At 41.6% G+C, this 19,892-nt stretch overlaps 1 protein-coding gene across 1 annotated transcript in view; it reads left to right on the top strand.

The window, feature by feature from the left end:
* Nucleotides 1-19,892, top strand: part of LOC122970839 (transformation/transcription domain-associated protein) — an 83,336-nt gene that overhangs the window by 37,011 nt on the left and 26,433 nt on the right. Inside the window, exons 41-57 of the mRNA XM_044337125.1 lie at nucleotides 237-374; nucleotides 1,628-1,738; nucleotides 2,527-2,673; nucleotides 4,677-4,890; nucleotides 5,165-5,293; nucleotides 6,223-6,372; nucleotides 7,727-7,926; nucleotides 8,327-8,448; nucleotides 10,327-10,540; nucleotides 10,734-10,913; nucleotides 11,234-11,380; nucleotides 11,578-11,697; nucleotides 13,211-13,498; nucleotides 13,615-13,752; nucleotides 14,066-14,178; nucleotides 14,929-15,064; nucleotides 17,440-17,631. Of these exons, the coding sequence (XP_044193060.1) occupies nucleotides 237-374; nucleotides 1,628-1,738; nucleotides 2,527-2,673; nucleotides 4,677-4,890; nucleotides 5,165-5,293; nucleotides 6,223-6,372; nucleotides 7,727-7,926; nucleotides 8,327-8,448; nucleotides 10,327-10,540; nucleotides 10,734-10,913; nucleotides 11,234-11,380; nucleotides 11,578-11,697; nucleotides 13,211-13,498; nucleotides 13,615-13,752; nucleotides 14,066-14,178; nucleotides 14,929-15,064; nucleotides 17,440-17,631 (2,739 nt within the window). The remainder of the gene's footprint in view (nucleotides 1-236; nucleotides 375-1,627; nucleotides 1,739-2,526; nucleotides 2,674-4,676; nucleotides 4,891-5,164; nucleotides 5,294-6,222; nucleotides 6,373-7,726; nucleotides 7,927-8,326; nucleotides 8,449-10,326; nucleotides 10,541-10,733; nucleotides 10,914-11,233; nucleotides 11,381-11,577; nucleotides 11,698-13,210; nucleotides 13,499-13,614; nucleotides 13,753-14,065; nucleotides 14,179-14,928; nucleotides 15,065-17,439; nucleotides 17,632-19,892) is intronic.

Raw genomic sequence — 19,892 nt, 5'->3', positions numbered from 1 at the left:
TAAAATGTTACTAATGAATCACTGCAGGCTGTGGATACTTTAAGTTTTACAAGAAAAGGGCATTCATCATTAAGATGAAAACATTTTCTTAGTCATATTCCATAAATACTAATGACTCCTAACCCTGTATGAGCTTCTCAGGAACTTTGACAAGATATACTCATATGTTTCATTTTTTTAACTATAAGTATGCTATCCTGTCTTGTCCTGTCCTGTCCCTTAATTTGGTGTTGCAGCCGGAGTCCGAGGCTGAAGTAGGAACTGGCGGTGAAGGGACAAGTGGCGGTGCTGTAAAAAGAGGACTGTCTGTGGAAGCTGCCACCGCCGGACAGGACGTCAAGAGGTTCCGTACAGCAGCTGGAGCTGCCTCTACGGTGAGCTCACTTGGACATCACTCAGATGCCAGAAGAATGCAGTCACTTTAGAATTGGCGACACAGTAGCTCATTACACCTTGTTAAATTCTCCTAAACCCTCCAGAATTAACAGCTGCATCCTCTTTACCTTCGAGTTTCTCCCTGAATTCATACTTCTCTAAATGATAGCAGAACAGTTTGAAACATAATTTGATCAAACTGCTGTTTTTACATCTGAGACAAAAATTGTCAACAGGAGATGACAACGTGGTAGTTGCTACCTTGATCCATTTTACTGTATAACAGTATTGCAGCCAAACATCTGTTTCATCAAGAATCCCGCTGTGGTCTGTTGTTTTTGTGGTCTCTGGTTGAGATGCTTTGTGGTAAGAATTTGTTCAAATCAGCCACTTCTGATTCTTAGTTGTTGGATTTCACCATGGGCAATCACTGATACACTCAAAAAATAATGTTTTAAAGGTTCTTTGGAGTCCCAGAACAGTCACCTGTTTATCTGTGCTTTGCTGTGTGTTGGAGAACTAAGTTTATTTATATATTTCACATTTTTTCTTTGTGAATTTTGATACATGTAATGAATTCCAAAATGTGAGCATCCCCCATTGACAGCGTGGAAAACATCAAGCCATCAGTCTGTGTCATCTGTTGCTGATGATTCTCTAATAATACTCCTGAACCAAAACTGACATATTTCTGACATAACAACATTTTGATTCTGTCTCTCTGCATATAACTTCCGGTTATTAGCAAAGCATCTCTCATCACAGATTGTGCCTCTTTTAAGATGGAATACTTTTTTATTATGATGTGTTTAAAAAATGGCCTTGATGCTTAAGCAAAAATTATTATTCTTTCATTAATATAATGTAAACAGTATTGGTGAAAATGTCTTTTTTTTTTTTTTTACTTGTTATGAGAAAAGTGTAATAGCAGCATTTGTTTCTGCTTGAGCCAAGGAAATGTTAATTGCTCTGAAAGTTGCCAGGATAATTATCTGAAATTCATAGTTGCAGCCTACTTTTCACTTTAAGTAATGCAGGCAGAAAACCTGACTCGCTGACTGCAGGCTCTTTGATATTTTCTGCCTAAGGACTTCATGCAGCATATGCAGTGCTGTCACAGAGTTTTATTATGAAGTCTGTTTAGTTTCCTAGCCCTCTAAAGTTTAAAATCTTCTTTGTTTATAGATTCTTTCTTTTCTCTTCATTAAAAAAAATATACATATTAGAACACACATAATGTTTGTGTTTTTAGGTGTTTGGCCGCAGCCAGTCCATGCCAGGTACAGAGACCATGCTCACCAAACCTGTCGAGAAACAACATACGGACACTGTGGTCAACTTCCTCATCAGGATTGCATGCCAGGTAACACTCCCACCATTATCATCACACACCCTGCACCGTCACACTCTCTCTCTCACACACACACACATACACCAGGTACAGCTCTGCCATCCATAGCGCCTGCCAGGTAGGACACAACTATTCTAACCCCTCGGTGGCGAAGGTAGGACACACCTGGTGGCTGTACACACACACGCACATACACACACACACACACACACACTCACTCACTCACTCACTCACTCTCTCGCACACACATACACACACACAGTCCTTTATGTGTCTCCTAACACAGCTATCCTTTGGTCTAGTGGCAGCGATGACCTTGGTTATAAGCCTGAAATAGACTGTTGAGATTTCACTCACCTTGACTTTTCCTACTTTCTTTTTTGGGCCAAGCTTCATTCTCACTGTTCATCCAACCATCTCTGTTGAACATAACCTTCTGTATAACCGGCGGGGATCACTCGCTGCTCACAGAAAAGTCTATAAAAACATAATCTTTCCTTTGTGTTTCACTTGATAACAGCGTATTGTGATACTAAACTGATCCCTGTTGAAAAATCGTATCTTTGAACTTACCCCAGGGATCACCATCGACCAAAAAACGCCACAGGACAGTTTCCTTTCTGGCTATGCCACTGTTAGATACATGAATGAAATTGCAACAAACGGTGACAGTCCTCGTCACTCCTTGCCCTGTGTGATTTCTCCCCTTTACAGGACACCATTGTGATATTGAAGATGAAGGACCCATTGTCAGAGATGATGATAATGATACTAACCTTCCTCCCCTCCTCCCTGTTTAGGTAAACGACAGCACTAACGTGGCTGGGTCTCCAGGAGAGCTGCTGTCTCGTCGCTGTGTTGTCCTGATGAAGACTGCCCTCAGGCCTGACATGTGGCCTCGTGCTGAGCTCAAGCTACAATGGTTTGACAAGCTGCTTATGACAGTGGTAAGATGGCATATGTTTTCACAATGAATCAGTCAGATATTGTGACGCTGTTAGTCTGCCTGTTTCATATAGTTAGTTATAGTCATATTGTTTTGGTGACATCTCGGTGCTAAGCTTTTCATACTGCAGTGTTTCTGCACCGCATTTCCCAGAGATTATTAACTTTCTGAGGGTGTCTGGCTTATCTTTTTCATTTAGTTATGGTGACTTGTGCTATTTTCTGTACAGTCCAAAAACAGCATTTGTTTATAGAAGTATGTCACTGATGATTTGAAGCTACTCTTGCAAGTGTATTTTATCAACATTGTTTTAGGAAAACATGTTTGAATAAAAGTCAGAATATTCAGACTTGTTATTGTCACAGCTCCAAGCAATAAGCAGCATACAGGAAAGGACAACTAATGTGCTTCTGCCATTCACCTTCCCAGTGACTGCAGAAGTTTCCCTGTCCCTGCTTAAGCTCTGTCTTAGTGTTTGCTCTAACGCCTCTGAGTCCTTTGTCTGTTATCAGTAATACATGAAGTGAGGCGCCAACCGCCATAATGACAAAATAATGACAGTGGTGAGATAACAGGAGTCTATCCGGGTTGGCCTGTGCCTTCTCGTTCAACGCCCCCACCCCTCTTCCTAAACTCCTCATCCTTGCCTTCTGTATCGCCCCACTGTGCCTCTCTGCACCTCTCCTCGCCTTTCCCTCAGTCTCTTTCCACCACTTCCCCCTCTCATCTCTTCTTTTCTTTTCAGCCTCTTATCGCAGCTGCTCTTTTCTCTCTCTCTTTCTCTTTCCCTCTCTCTCTTTCTCTCTCTCTGTTTTATCTGTCGCTCCTCTCCTTCTCTACTCATCTCTCTGGTCTGATTCGGTGCCACTGTTCAGACAAGGTTATCGCCATGCGCCGGCAATTGTCACGTACTTCCCTTGTTCTCTTTTGGGGATCACTGCATCGACCACGCCTTTCTCTCTGCCTACAAACACACACACACACACACACACACACACACACACGCAAACCCAATCAACTCCTCCAGATCCCTTGGGGATGATCTGACAAACAAGGCTTTCTGTAGGTCTTATGCAGATGCACATACACGGGCACTTCTCCCTTGGGAGCATGCACTACCTGCCCAGCCGTCTTACTCAGACTAATGAACAATGCCCTAAATCGGATTACCTTTTTATCAACTCATTGTACTGGCATGGTTGTGATTGAGAGTCAGAAGGAGTGGTGTGAGAGGGTAGGGGACACGCACAAAAACATGCAGGCAATCTTATGCTAGCACACATACATGCATATTCCCTATCTGCATGACCCCAGAGACAAGGTCCCGTTCTGTTAATACAGTGCCAAATCAATACTACCTTAATATCTACCAGGAGCCTTATCACAAGAGTCACCTTGTTCATTAGCCAAGATTAGCGCCATGGATCTGTCCCAGATTATCCTCTCGACCCCGCCATCTTTGTAAACTGTGATTGCAATTTAGACAAAATTAGGACCCGATGTTGGCCATTGATCTTTAGTTTAGCAGCGATCACATTGCCTCAGTTCTTTTGTGTGAGAAATACCTCTGTGTGTAGAATATTGATTTCTGAGTTGTCTGGATTTTGTATAGAGTAAAAACTGGGGTAATTAATGTATCTAATGTATGAATTCTTGCTTTGTTTCACGGTTTAAAATGATAAGCCGATATTTATCAAGATATGGGGATCATGTTTTTTGAGAACAGTAGATGGCAAATATTCATGTCTTTTGTAAAATTTAACATGTAAGAAAAAAAGACACATTAACCCTTCTTAAGGCATATTAACCAGACAGTTACAAAAAGGACTAAAAGGATATTTTGTGGTCATTGATAAAAAGGCGTCTAAGCAGAAAACCATCAAAAAATAAACATGACGCTTATGCATACACTAATTGTGCCACCCTTCTTTGTTCCATGTACACCCTCTTTTTACTCATCTGTCTCCTGGTTTCACTCCTCTCTTCCCTTCCATGTCCTTTCAGGAGCAGCCAGCACAGGCTAACATCTCCAACATCTGCACTGGATTGGAGATTCTCTGCTTCCTGCTGACTGTGCTGCAGTCCCCAGCCATCCTGGCCCACTTCAAGCCCCTTCAGCGAGGCATCGCTGCCTGCATGACCTGCGGCAACACCAAAGTCCTGCGTGCTGTCCACTCTCTCCTCTCTCGCCTCATGAGCATCTTCCCCACTGAGCCCAGTAAGCTGCCAATACTTAATGCCTAAATACGTCACCGAGTCAGGGCCAGCTACATTTATAAAGTCAGGAAAACGAGACATATCTGAGTTCTAGCTCTGAAATTCCCTGCTATTTTTTATTAATGAAATGCCAAAATATTTGAACTATTGTGTTAGGATGATTGATGATTAAGTTCTGAAGTCTCCTTTTACCATGCCATTTGTTAAAAGGAAGTCATTGGTTTAGATTTTTAGCTTTTCTTTTTTTTGAGGCAAAGCTTGTACTTTTCCTTTAGGCACATCAACAGTGGCATCTAAGTATGAGGAATTGGAGTGTCTGTATGCGGCTGTGGGCAAGGTCATCTATGAGGGACTTACCAACTATGAAAAAGCCACAAGCAACACTAACCCCACACAGCTCTTCGGTAAGACCCTCAGCTCTCCTTTTTTTTCTTCTTCTCATTTATCACTTTCTAGCCCCTTGTGCTCTCTTACTGTGTTGCTCATAAACCCTGTCATTTAAAAAAAAAAAAAAAAAAAAAAAAAAAAAAAAAAATTCACGCTCTCACACTTTTCCCTACAAAACCAAGCTACCTCTCAGTCAATTTCAGCAATTAAGGCAGTGAGTAGGTCGTTAAAATGCAAGCCGATGGGCCATGCTGCTCAGGCTAACATCTGGTCTGTTTAAACAGAGGCCACAGTCCAGAATGGGAAAGGTTTTCTCGGGAAGGACTGCTGATTTCGGCCATCCTCCCTGTACAGACATTACTTTTATCCACACAGATGTCAGTGGGTATTTATGGAATAGCTTACATTGAACCTTATTCTAAAGAAACAGTAATTAGCTTTTCCTTCCTTTTATTTTCCTCAACTATTTTGAAACATACAGTAGTTTTCCAAATACAGGGCTCTCAAGGTGACAAATAGCTATTTGAGAGCAGTCTAAAGGTAATGCTATTTGATACGGTTTCCCAAAATGGCAGTTGTGGTCAATAAAAAGCCTTTGGTATCCTGCTGTCGCAGAGAGGTAGCACTGATGTGATGTATCCGTCTGGCCAGGGGGGGTGACATTTTAACATTTGTCTCCCCTCCAGGGAGCAACAACAGAGAGGGGACATTACTCATACCTATCCCTGTCTCTGTGACACCCTGGAACTTCTGTTAGATTCCCTCCAAAAAATAAAAAGTCAAGTCCTTATCATGCTGTGTGAGAGAACACAAGCTGACTGCAGATGTACATGTGTGTGTTTGTCTGTTACGTTACCCCACAGAGCTTTAGGTTCTTGTCAGATTATCGTATTTCCCATTTTTCCCTCCTTTCATGATCATCCCTTCCCCTTCATCTGTCTTCCAGGAACACTGATGATCCTGAAGTCAGCCTGCAGTTATAATGCCAGCTACATCGACCGCCTCATCTCAGTGTTCATGCGCTCCCTACAGAAGATGGTGCGGGAACACCTGAGCCCCCAACAGGCCAACCCGGGGGTTACTGAGACCAGCACAGGTACATACATGGACATGAATTCAGTCCAAAAATATGAGTTAGTCAGACGCAGTCATACAAGAGAATGCAGTTCACTTTGTATAACCACATAAATAATACAATAGACAGTAAAGTACAACGGAATAACGTTTGTTGGACATACGTAACAAGCATCGCTCAAACAGTTTTAAAGTATACAACAAACACACACACACTTGAGCATGAATTAAAAACCATGGACGCACCCATGTCTCCACACCAACCTCAACACACACACAAACAAAAAGATAGTTTCCAAATCTCAGTAAATCACTGATTCCACAGCAAGGCCTGTCCCACTATCCCTATTTCCCTATTTCAGAGCTCAAAGGTTCACCAGACTGTGCGACAGTCTTACCATTTCAGCTAAACTTATTCTGCAGGGCTACAGATACAACTGGCTGACATTTATCAGGAAGGGTGGTGTGCGTACTTTCCCCAACCTGTGTGTGAGGTCAGTTGTGCATGTGTATCTGAGTGGTGCTTGGCTCCATAAAAAGACTGTATCAAAAGTGCTATATCAGTGGCCCTAGCTGTGTTCTCAATAGCTAGTGGTCAGGGGAGATCCACTCTACAGATAGTCTGGTTTCACAGGTAATGTATTGTCTCCTGGTCTTTCTCTGGGGTAAAGCAAACAGATGGTCACCTTGTGCTGTTTTGCTGTGGATTTGAAAGGAAAGGGGCAGTTTAACGCGGAACTTCTTGACAACTTGCCTTCCTATGTCTGTCAGCAAGGGTAAAGAAAAGAGTTTCTCAGGTTAAAATGTCATTGAAAATAAGTTTAGTTTACTGCAGAATTCACTGACATTTCCTGCTCACTTTCGTCTCTGAGCTTTGCTTCACCAGGTTTATAGAAGTCAGGCAGTACATAATTCCTGTTGCTACTTCTCAGACCAGAGGTAATGGCTGTAAGATGCAATCAGTGCTTTAAATGGGCCTCTAATGACTATATCGGGAAACAGACATTTACCCTCCACTAGGAGCAGTTATAGTCAGACCAAAGGCTATCTGACCAGTCAGGCCTTTGTCTCTTAAGATTGTTCATGTCTCACTAATCTAATAAGTTTAACTGAGGTAGTTTTACCCTGACTGTATTGAAACTGTTTAGTTATATGTTGGCTGTTATCACTATTAGAAATATATTAGGAAAAAACTCATAGTAAATGTAAAATTAGTGATGTGAACTTAAATGTGTCAGCTTGTCTCTTGACTCTCTTATAGCTTATTAATCCACAAACTATTACAAATATTTCTCATAAATATTAATACTGAAATTGCTAATTTTGTGACACTGTTTCATGGTAGCTTCTGATAGTTAACCTCTCTGCTCTCATAGTGACCAGTGAGCTGGTAATGCTGAGTCTCGACCTTGTGAAGACTCGACTATCTGTCATGAGCATGGAAATGAGGAAGAACTTCATCCAGGTCATCCTCACATCGCTGATTGAGAAGTCGCCTGACCCCAAAATTCTCCGAGCTGTCGTCAAGATCGTGGAAGAGTGGGTGAAAAACAATTCGCCTATGGCTGCCAATCAGGTGAGAATTTTTCTCAGTAAGACAGTTCAGAATGTGAAACAATATTAAGTTGTGCAAACAAATAAAAATGCGTAATTTAGCAGATCGCTTTATTTCTTTGAGACTAGCAGGTGTATATCTCAACTGAATCAGCAAAGTACGTTTTTAAAAGGTGCGAAACCTTTTAAACAACAAGCAAAGCACATTTTAAACCCTACTGAGGTTAACATCAACATAATACTCGCAGAGGTGTCTTTACTCTTTATTTTCTTTTAAGCTGTAGAAGAAGAACGAGCCACTAAAGGCTGAGGTGGACAGAGAGATGCATTAACAAATGGGAGATGCATTTTCTCCTCTCCTCCTGCCTGTCACCTTCAACCCTGTATCTCTCCTTTCTAACCAACATTCCTCTTCCTTCCAGATGCCCAACCTGCGCGAGAAGTCCATCTTGCTGGTGAAGATGATGACCTACATAGAGAAGCGTTTCCCTGATGAACTTGAGTTAAACGCCCAGTTCCTGGACCTCGTTAATTACGTCTACAGGTAATTACCGCCATTCATCACATGGCCAAATGGCCGTGCCACTGACGCCACGCCGCCCTTGCATCCATCTTAACAGGGGGGATGAAGGTCAGGGGGTTGAGGCGGGGAAAGACACGGGTGGTTGGGTCAAGGAACAACAGAAAATGGAGATTAGGAGGAGGGAATTTGAAGCATGAGCAGTGTACCATGTATCTTTTTTTTTTAACATGGAAGGCAGGAAAGGGAAAGGCAGATCATAGTGTGATACATGGAAATGGTTAGAATCAATAGGTGATACATGGAATCAGAAGAATGAATTAATAGAAAATGATAAAGATATAAAAGAAAAGGTGGCGGGATGTGGACTTGTGTGGACCGGGGCAGAGAAACAGCAGTTAATGATAGAGACAGATAATATGCAAGGGTCTTTCACAAGACTACAGTGGTGTCAGGACTCAGCCAACTCATGACAGGACACCCAGCAGGTGGGGTCCAGAGGGGAGAGACTGCCCTACTTACTGCATTTCATCAAACCATAGCTGTCTTTGTCTTTCTGTCTTACACACATACACATTTAATCAGCTAAATGTGCCCTATATCCCTCCACCCCATCTGCTCTTCATGGCAAAAGATTTAAAACAAGTAGTAAAGCTGTGATGGACAGCAAGTAATGATAATGGCATGATAAAGCAGCCGTGCCAGAACAATATGTGATTAAGAAAATGGCACAAATAGAGGCAATATGCAGCTGTGGTACCCTTGACTTTATTGTTCCTTTTATACCACTTTCCCTCCCTTCTGTCATGTGAATCATACCCTTGAGGCCCATTCAATGCAGCAGGATGATGTAGAAATGATGACATTTGTTATTAAAGTGTTTAATGTGTGACCGTTGGTGTTTTACTATCCCAGCCGTCTCTGCATTTAAGACACTTAATTTCACCCAATATTCAGTGTTAACTGCCACCTCCTCACTGTCAGTGATCCTCAGCAGTGCATGACACGGCTGTTTAAACATGCTGGCACCTTACATTTGAATATATGTATGAGATTAGTTTACTTATATTATATATATATATATATATTTTGAATTTACCCCTATAATAATCTCAAGCATGTTTGGTTAAAATGTTACCAGAAAATGAGGGCTGCAATTATAGACTACTTTCATAGTATTGTTGAAAATATATGGTTTAAAATCATGATAAAGAGAAACAATATGTTGGCGCTTGTCTCCTAAAAATGAAGAGCGCACAAAGATGATGAAATTGCTGCAACATATTGGTGCTGGCTTATACCGGTGAATATTTGCATATATCACAACTTGTCTTAACATGTCACTCAGCTCTTAGTTTGACAGGGATTGTCTGTGCACTTTCTGCTTTATAAAAGTTTCTTGATGAAATGAAGCTCTGAGGCAGAGAATTTGTATGAAGTTTTTGTAATACTCATTTTGCTTGAGGAACTCAAGTAATTGACTTCAATGCCTACAGCCTTAGATGACCTGCTTAAACATGCTTAACTTCTAAAATGACCATAGAGTTGAATCAGAACCTCTCTGACATACTTTACATATAGCATACAGCATACTTCGCATATGTCATATAGCATCAAAAATGTAGGGCTTATTGCTTGAATGTTACTGACTAAGCATATATTACATTAGATTGTACGGGTGCTCCTACTTTTCTAATTTTCACAGTTGACTTACTGCACTTTTTGGCTCTCTGCATCACTGTCTTGACTACTTTCACTTACAGCAGATGTTCAGAAGTGCAATAAATGTTTAATGATCAACAAAATGCCTGTATTCTACTTTGATGAATAGTGGAAGTAAAACGGGTAAGAGTCAGCATGCGAGCCTTGTCAAGTAAATGTTTTGTCCATCACATTATTCAGGGATGAGAGTCTTTCAGGAAGTGACATCACATCAAAGCTGGAGCCAGCCTTTCTCTCGGGGCTTCGCTGCACTCAGCCACTGATCAGAGCCAAGTTCTTTGAGGTGTTTGACGCCTCCATGAAGCGGCGGGTCTATGAGAGGCTCCTCTATATCTGCTGTTCTCAGAACTGGGAGGCCATGGGCAGCCACTTCTGGATCAAACAGTGCATAGAGGTAAACAGAATGCTGCCTCTGATCATTCAGTAGGCCTTTTAAGCTTTACCCAGCATTAAAAAGAATATGTTGTTGACTCAAAAGACAAATCTTTTGTTTTTTTTCTTTAAAAAAAAAAAAAACTCAACTAACCTCATTTCTGCTACTTGTCAGTTACTGTCACTGATCTTCTGTTTCTTTGTGTGCTTGTTAGCTGCTGCTGGCAGTTTGCGAACGAAACACCATCATCGACACCAGCTGCCAGGGATCCATGCTGCCGTCTATCACTAACGTCATCAACCTGGCTGACAGCCATGACCGTGCCGCCTTCGCCATGGCAACGCATGTCAAGCAGGAGCCGCGTGAGAGGGAGAATAGTGAGACCAAGGAGGAGGTAAGACACAAACACATACGCACACCACAATGAGTCAAGAGACATGCTCTCTCACATAAATTAGCACATTATCCCATTAGGAGTGTGTTACATACTGTGGTCTTGAAAAGAAAAGATTGCTTCTTGGCTTCCGCACTTCATCTGTCTTTAAAATGAGTCCCTGTTCTCATCCTGCACCCATTACCTTGAAGCTGTTGACGGTTAATGTCATTCACATAAAATTCCCTTTAGAAACAGCATTGTTTCCAATATGAGCACTAAATGTCAAGACTCTCCCAAAAGACGACTGTTTTCTTCTGTTCTCTTGTCGTCTCTGGCAGGATGTGGAGATAGACATAGAGTTAGCCCCAGGTGACCAGACAGCCATCCCCAAGACTAAAGATCAGGCTGAGAGAGACGCAGGCAACCAACTGCACATGCTCACAAACCGCCATGACAAGTTTCTGGACTCACTACGAGAGGTCAAGGTAAGGATGGTCTTTCTGGCTGTGATTTTGACAAAACTTGGGGAGAATGATAAGGAATTTATTCTAGCTAAGGAACTGATTTTGACCGGGAACAGCAGTTGAATACAATTAACCACCCACTAGGAAAGGAAACTGGGGGACAAGGATTTAGAACCTTGCTGAGTCAGCCGCTGTCATTTTTCTCTGCTCTATATTAGACGGGGGCACTCCTGAATGCCCTGGTCCAGCTATGTCACATCTCCACACCCCTGGCTGAGAGGACCTGGGTTCAGCTTTTCCCTCGCCTCTGGAAGATCCTTTCTGACAGGCAGCAGCATGTGAGTATAATTTACTGGTGTCACTCCAGTTACAACTGGAACAGAGAAGCAGAGCGAGATAACTTTAGTAGTTGTATTGCTTGGAATACAGTTACAGAAGTTCAGATTTGGCATCAAACTTATTTATTAACATACCATTTACTGTCTTACTATTATCATTCTATTATTATTATTATTAACAAACATGGCAAAAGTAGGCCAGAGGTTGAGGTTACATGTGTGAGCCAATCATCACATATTTCCAACATTGTGATTATTCTCCTCCAATCCAGGGGGAAATATGTAATGTGATTTTGCATGTTAGCAATTGCCAAAATATTTGACCTTCGCCTGACACAGCTTGCATACTTTGTATCTCTTCCCACTACCTCTTAAAATCCAAGATGCGTCCATTGTGTCCAAATCCAAAATGACAATTCAACTACAGTCAGAATATTTATTTTCTTCTCTGCATCTTATTAATTACGTTAGCAAGCAGACAGTAACTCTGACCTTGGCCATCCCATTTCTGTCTCAAAACGTGCCATTCCACTTAATGAGGACAGATTCATTCATGCTAAAAATGGCAACGAGAAAGCTTGAGAGAGGAAAGCTGTAACGAGTTTAACGAACCAGATGAACATATTTTTGAGACTCGTTGAAAGGCCTTGATTTCAAGTGATTGAGCTCTTAAAGATGATCTGAAAGATGCCTTCAAAATGGTGGTATTTTCTTCCTGTGACAGGCATGAAGTCACACATACTGCATGTCACATGTGTTTATTCTGATGCCTGTCTACAGCTCTGCATTTCATGCCACCATCACACCGTATCAATCTATGGTGAATAGAGTGATTACTGCTGCTCAGGCTTTATATCACTGAGCTGATTATTACACAGGAATGATAGAAATGCATCTTCTTCTTTGGAAGAAATTTGATGACATATCAGCCTTTAACACCACCAGCCTAATTAAAGTGACATCAAGGCATTAATTATTCCGTGCTGTCAACGGGCAGTGAAAATTATATTCAATACCAATGCATCATTTATTTCTGAGTGTGTGTCAGTCATGATTATCGGAGCACTAGCGGTCACGCTCTAAGTCTATTCTGTCCAGTTGTGGGCGTTCTGAGGAGCTCTCATTGCATAGAGCAGCCCTGTGCAGTTAGAACAAGCACATGACGCATTTTTTGCATTGCCTTAAATAAAAGTGCTAAATAGGTTACGTTAATTGAAAGCAAATGAGTATGACTAGGAAAAATGGTTGGATAAGTGACTTGTTGATAATGTCTCTTGTGATCTGAATACACGAGAAGACTGCATACAATTTGTCATTTCTCCCTTCGCAGTCCTCATACTTGTTCTGTCTTACTTCTTTCCTGTTTCTTCACTGCTCTCTTACTGGAAAAAGGTGTCACGTTGCATCCCATACATGCAACAGAACGCCTTTATCAATATGCTATATCAGTGCACTGCTGTTAAAGTGAGACTGGGTAGCTGATTATCTCACCCCCCCTCTCCTCCCTCTCCAGGCTCTTTCAGGAGAAATGAGTCCCTTCCTGTGCAGCGGCAGCCACCAGGCCCAGAGAGACTGCCAGCCCAGCGCCCTAAACTGCTTTGTGGAGGCCATGTCCCAATGTGTGCCTCCTATTCCCATCCGCCCCTGTGTGCTGAAGTACTTGGGCAAGACACACAACCTCTGGCTGCGCTCCACTCTTATGCTGGAGCAGCAAGCCTTTGAAAAGGGCCTCAGTCTACACAGCAAACCCAAGCAGAGCACGGAGTTCTACGAGCAGGAGAGCATCACACCGCCTCAACAGGTAATATTTTGATTTAAATTAGCTTATCTTGTTTGAACTAGACTCATTAGCAAAGCTGATCTCAATTAATTAGTTTGATCATCTTACATTTTTCAATTTGTTCTACTTCTCTATAGGAGATTTTGGACTCCCTAGCAGAGCTCTACTCTCTGCTCCAAGAGGAGGACATGTGGGCAGGACTGTGGCAGAAGAGGTGCAAGTTTCCTGAGACCGCCACAGCCATTGCCTATGAGCAGCATGGCTTCTTTGAACAGGTGAGAGAACGTTTTTAAAGGGCAACCATGGACCACTTTCAAATTATGTATGATATCACTCAGTTGGCAGTTCATTAGGTTCACCTAGTTAAAACAAAGGCAGTTTAATACATTCTGCAAATAAATCCTACCTTTCTGAATGTGTTAATTCAATTTTATGGTCATTTTGGAGGCTGTAGTTTGTGTTAATTGCATTGCAAGATATTTCTAATGTTTTGTCTACCTCATTTATATCAATGACGGCAGACTAAGTTTTGCTGGAAGTTCAATTTATTAGCATTATATAACTCGTACTGACAACGTGTCTTTCCAGGCCCAGGAAAGCTACGAGAAAGCAATGGAGAAGGCAAGAAAAGAACATGAGAGGAGCAACATCTCCCCGGCAATCTTCCCTGAGTACCAGCTTTGGGAAGACCACTGGATACGGTAAGATTCCTGGTACAGGAGGGCAGTCTGTCTAACATTAAACATGGCAAATTTTTACTTGAATGTACAAAGTAGATAAGGTTTATTCTGTTCATCATATGAATTACACAGCAGTGCATTTGAAGGACGTAATGAACAAACTGAATTTTTATATGATGTGCATGTTTTTTTTTCCTCCATGATATTGTCTATCACCATTCTTTATGAAAGCATGCAATATAATTTTTGTTGGATGGATGTGATACTGTTGCTGAGAAAATATGTATTTGTCAGCAGGGAATTTTTCATCAAGTCTACTTTGTGATATGTCTGAATTAGATGGCTTCATAATAACAGTCATGGTCTAGGATGACCACCATGCCTCCCTGCAGAACCAAATGACTCTCCCCTGTTGTATGTCTGCCTGTTTAGAATCCAGTATTTAGTGTTTTTTACCTCTTGTACTTTTCTGTATTTACCATGCAAATCATTCATAAAATTAAATGGAGATACACAAATTATATGGGTGAGACAAGGGAGCCACAGGTGGCATCTGCAAATATGAAAAAGTCAAAATGATGAACAGTGAATTTTTAGCTTGGCAAACCTCCCACGGTGGCACCTCCAAATGATGCACTGTGAGCTGGACTAGCAGAAAGGATACATTTTATCACTAAAATATTGTTAGGCACAGCTGTAGCACATGTCAAAGCATGTTTAAAGTTTAAAGTTGCCTTAACTATTTATTTCCTTTGCCTTCTTCACATCCAGCTGTTCTAAGGAATTGAACCAGTGGGAACCGTTGACAGAATACGGCCAATCTAAAGGCCACTCAAACCCTTATCTAGTGCTCGAGTGTGCTTGGAGAGTTTCCAATTGGGCTGCCATGAAGGAGGCTCTGGTACAGGTGAGGAGTGCACAGTCACTATTTAAAAATGCATGCATGGATTTCTACACACTCACTCGGAAAAAGTGCAGCAACTGTTTGAAAGAAAGTAGAAAACTATAACCACCAGTTCTTACTAACGCAATCACAGACATAGTGGAGCCTCAGGGTTTGAACTCAGTGAACCAGAATCTCCACTCTACTTTTTTAATTTTATTCCCGATTTCCGGTACAGTGCTGTAAATTCAGCCCAGGCCTTATGTCAGTGTGAAGTATAGTAACGTGATATTGAGACCGTCCGGCCCCTCAGTAACCCCTCACCCCCACCCCCACCCCCCAGGGGAGAATGAGAGAGCCAACCGTAAAGCTGTAGAAATGCACTTCAGCTGTTTGGTCTCTTAATTTATTGGCCTCATGTTTCCTAAAACAAAGTGTAGACGGGTGGCAAGCGCGTGATAGTACCTGACATATAACAAATACTCCTGCTTTGCTCTTTCAAGGAGACTTGGAACCAATCCATTGAGCCACTCTGTCCTAAGGTGACACCTAATTAAATTGTCTGGATGGCAGCACCAACTCCCTTTCTCCTTGTTTCATTCCTTCCTTCCTCAGTGTACCCATTTCTCTTTCTATTGTTTCGTACTTCTCCAACTTCACTTCTTTACTTGGTCTTCTTTTTGTTATTACCACCCTCTCTTCTTCCAATTCCACCTCCATCTCTTCATCCCTCGCTCCGTGGCTCTGGTTTTAGCAGCTAATATTTACGACAGCTGTGTGCGTGAATAATTACCCCGGCATCTGCTGCAGGGTGATTTGTTTTATGGCGGAGGAGAGGAGCAAGGCTTTTCCGTTGCCTGCCCGCCCACCGCTCACCAGCACAGAGGCGAAGTCCAAATGTCCCCGCTTTCAATTAAAGCTGGCTCTTGATAAGGCCAAGGGCGGCCCTGTCTCCAGGATATTCATGAAGCGCCACCTCTGATAAGTGCCCTTTGACCGATCACTGTAATTTGCTCCAACATCAGAAGAGCCTACACAAATACACACCTATGTTTTCCTACTCCGTCACTCTTTTCACTCTTCCTTGTTTCGGTCTTGTCTCATTCTTTCTCTCACTCACTTATGAACACACAACAACAAAGCACAGGTTTGACGCAGCAGGCTCCCCAGGGCCGTTGTTTGTTTAGTGTTAATGCACTCAGCGTTTTAATCAATAGCAGGGCCTTTTCCTCTCCTCCGCCTCCGTGTCAGACTCGTCAGGTTGATTAGTCATTAGTACGAAAGTCCTGCTGAAACCATTCAGAAAATGAATTGGAAACAGTATTGTTGTGTGTTTGTCCATGTACTAAATTATGCAAGAAAAGTGTCATAGGCCCTTTCCCCTCGGATGTTTTCATTTAATTAAAACTGCCACACTGAGTGCTTGCTTTTCTGCTTGACACACACACAGGAAAACTACGCACCACATACACCAACTGAGTAGCTGTTTCAGTAGAGTATGTCCCCAATTTTTTTTTTTTTTTTTTTTTTTTTAGCTGCAACTAACAGCATCTGTCAGTGAGTCAGTCAGCTGCTCCCAATAATATACATTTTCACTACCATGACACAACACAGCTGTAGTGCATATGAGTCAGATTACTGCATCAAGTCTGCCAAGCTGAGAATTTATGGTAACCTATGGATTGTACACAAAATTAAGAAAAATGCAAAAGTCTGGAGAGCCAGTCTTTTTTGTGCATGCATAAATCTTCTGGTTCCTGATGCTGAATTCTAACATCAGTCAATATTAACAAGGACTGATCTGTCTGTTTACTGCAGGGAAATTGAGACTTTTAAAAATAAGTGCTTAGTAATATTTCCTTAAACAAGATGTTCATTGAGGAGATTAACTGCTTTCTTAATGCTGCCTTTCATCCCGTGCGCTACCAGCAACGATTTTGCAAGAAAACTGGCGGATTGCTTCATGACATAAAAGAGCAAAATGAAGCTATTCCTCTAGTGCAAACACAAGTACAGCTTTGATTTTCCTGGGCACAGCAGATGGTAGAACAAGTGAAAAACTGATGAAAAAAAAACCTCAAAACAAATTAAAGTACATTTATACTCTTTAGATGAACAAAGAGCAAAACTAGCAAAAGTCCCATTTCTGACATTAGCAGTTTTCTTGTGAATCATTTTGATAAGTAGCTTTCATTTTGAGAAACTCAAGCATTAAGACCACTGCTGACTGTAATCTCAATGTCAATCATTCCCTAACCGTTATTCTTTAATAAAACAAAGCTTTAGTTATTCATCAAGTATTTTATTTTAAATCAATAACTCATTTTGTATCCACATGCTTGTATTACTGCATGTTTGTGTTTTAAATCTGGATATTCGCTTTCTGTGCGAATCTTCAGGTCGAGCTGAGCTGTCCGAAGGAGATGGCCTGGAAGGTCAACATGCACCGCGGCTACCTGGCCATCTGCCACCCAGAGGAGCAGCAGCTCAACTTCATAGAGAGACTGGTGGAGATGGCCTCCAGCCTGGCCATCCGAGAATGGAGGAGGTTGCCTCACATTGTCTCCCACGTGCACACACCGCTGCTGCAGGTCAGTACGAAAAAAAATGCAAGAGTTTGACTGTTGAAAGGCTCCAGTTAGACCGAGTCAGGAGGCCAGGAAGAGAAGTGAAAGGAAGTCAGTTTATTGTGATAAGCACTTGAGGAGATGCATGTCAAGAGATTATCAGTAGCCTTGAGACATTACGTTATTCCACCACGAGAGATTACAATAGACAGGAGCAGAGAAGAAAAAAGGAGAATGAGGAAAGAAGGGAGACTAAGGCGATGGAAATTGAAAAAGGTGGAGAGTGAACAGAATGGGGGGGGGGAGAAAGAGAGACGAGGAGGAGGGAAGAAAGAGAGTTAGTTTAGAATGGCTGTAATTACTTCCCTGCCATCAGATACCATTTGATTAAATACCTGCAGCAGAATCACATTTACATGATGAATGGGACGGTCTGAATGAAGGTTAGAAATGGGCCATCAGCTGATATTAACAGATAATTGTGAAAAATATTGTATTGCCTAATTTATTTTGTTTAGGAAGATTTGATTTCGGCAGGGGGGGTTAAGTCTTCAGCACAACTCTGATTCGCTACATTTATCTTTTCAAAATGGGTATTTGAATTGGGTGACTACGTTCTTTGTTATTGTGCGTGCGTGCGTGTGCGCATGTGTGTCTATCTGTGTGTTCTGGTGTGCGTGCGCTTGCATATGTGCAGTCCAATTATTTACTCTAGCTGAGGGAAAACAAGCTATTTATTCCTCTCGCTAGCCAAGCAGCCTGTTGTAAATCTCCATCCCAAACTCTATATCCCACGTTCACGACTCCATGAGCCTCGGAGAATGAGAAGCCCAGACTCTGCAAATACAGAAGGGTTCAAATACCATTTGAATCAAGCTATCATCAAATCCCAGCTCTCAGCAGTGACTGACGATCAATGGATTATCACCCACGCTATCGATTATGAGGGTTGGCATTAATATTGATTGATGAGTAGTTATAATGGAATGATTGATTATATGTTCACAAAGAGGCTTTGGACCAATCAATGAGGCTTCTTTTCACAGAATGAAATAGAAGCCCTCGCTTATCATTTCACATTTTCCCATCTCCTTGTCCTTTTTTCTCTGCCACATTGGAGTCGATTAGCTATTGAAGGAATGTAGGAACACATAATGATTTTTCTCACTAAATTGTGTTGATGGCCTCACCATTTTTTTTTAATGTACAAATTTAGTGAGGGTATTTCTTTTTCCTTTTAAGAAGAATGTTTTTGTGAAATATTTACATATGCAGAGCACCATGTTTCTTCTTCTGATTATTCAATCAAATTGGTCTAAAAAGTGTCAAAGGTTTATAGTAATTTGTGTTGAAGTCTGCTACAAGAGGCTTTGAGAGCATTGTGTTTTTTCCCTCTAGTCTAGCTGTCCTTAGAGGTAAATATGTTCGGTCACTTTGATCTATCTAGCTTGTGGTGGCTTTCAATCCTTGGGATCAAGCCTTAAGCCAGTGATCTAGAGGAGGACAAGCTCTAGCGTTGTCTTTTGTCTTCATAACCGTCAATACCCAAAACAGTAACAGCCCTCTTTTTCATATTATTTCAGTCTCTACCTTTCACTTTATCTTTTATGTCAGTGCCTTTACCTTATTGTCTCACACAGTCATTTTCTCCAGTAATATAGCAGTCTCACTTTGTCTTGCTGTCACATTCCTCCCATCCTCATCCTTTTCATTCTTCACATCTCACATGTTAACTCTCATTTCCACACACGCCATATTCACACTTTCTAACACTGGTATCACCTTCTCTTCTAACTCTAAATCACCTTCCTCCCTCTCCTTTCTTTTCATTTAATTCATTTGGATATTTTTGGAGTTTTTCAGCTTCATCATACTTTACACCACCCACAAAAGACAACAATAAATAACTGCATTTTGTTTTGGAGCATCAACACAACACCAAAAGAAAACAAATGGTTTACATGAGATTTCTCTTTTATGAAATAAGTGACCAGATAACCTTTTGAAGGCAGATGGACAACATGTGTGTCATGCAGTGCACATTTGGCCAGCAGCATCCTTTTTTTGAGATATGTAGACAAAGTATTATCAAGATTAAGTGCAGCTGGTGTACTGTTTGGGCTAAATCTGTGAAACAGACCGTAGAACAGGCCTGAGACCGCAAAATGTTAAATGTAAACAAAACATTTAGCCATTGCAGAAGGACGGGGGGGAGGGGGGTCATTTGCCCTTTGGCTGCTGCTCCAGATCTTCTACCTCTTAGACAGCATAAAAGTTTTAAATTA

Source organism: Thunnus albacares, chromosome 20, assembly GCF_914725855.1.
Source record: "Thunnus albacares chromosome 20, fThuAlb1.1, whole genome shotgun sequence".
NCBI lineage: Eukaryota > Metazoa > Chordata > Actinopteri > Scombriformes > Scombridae > Thunnus > Thunnus albacares.
This window is presented reverse-complemented; position numbering and strand designations above follow the sequence as displayed.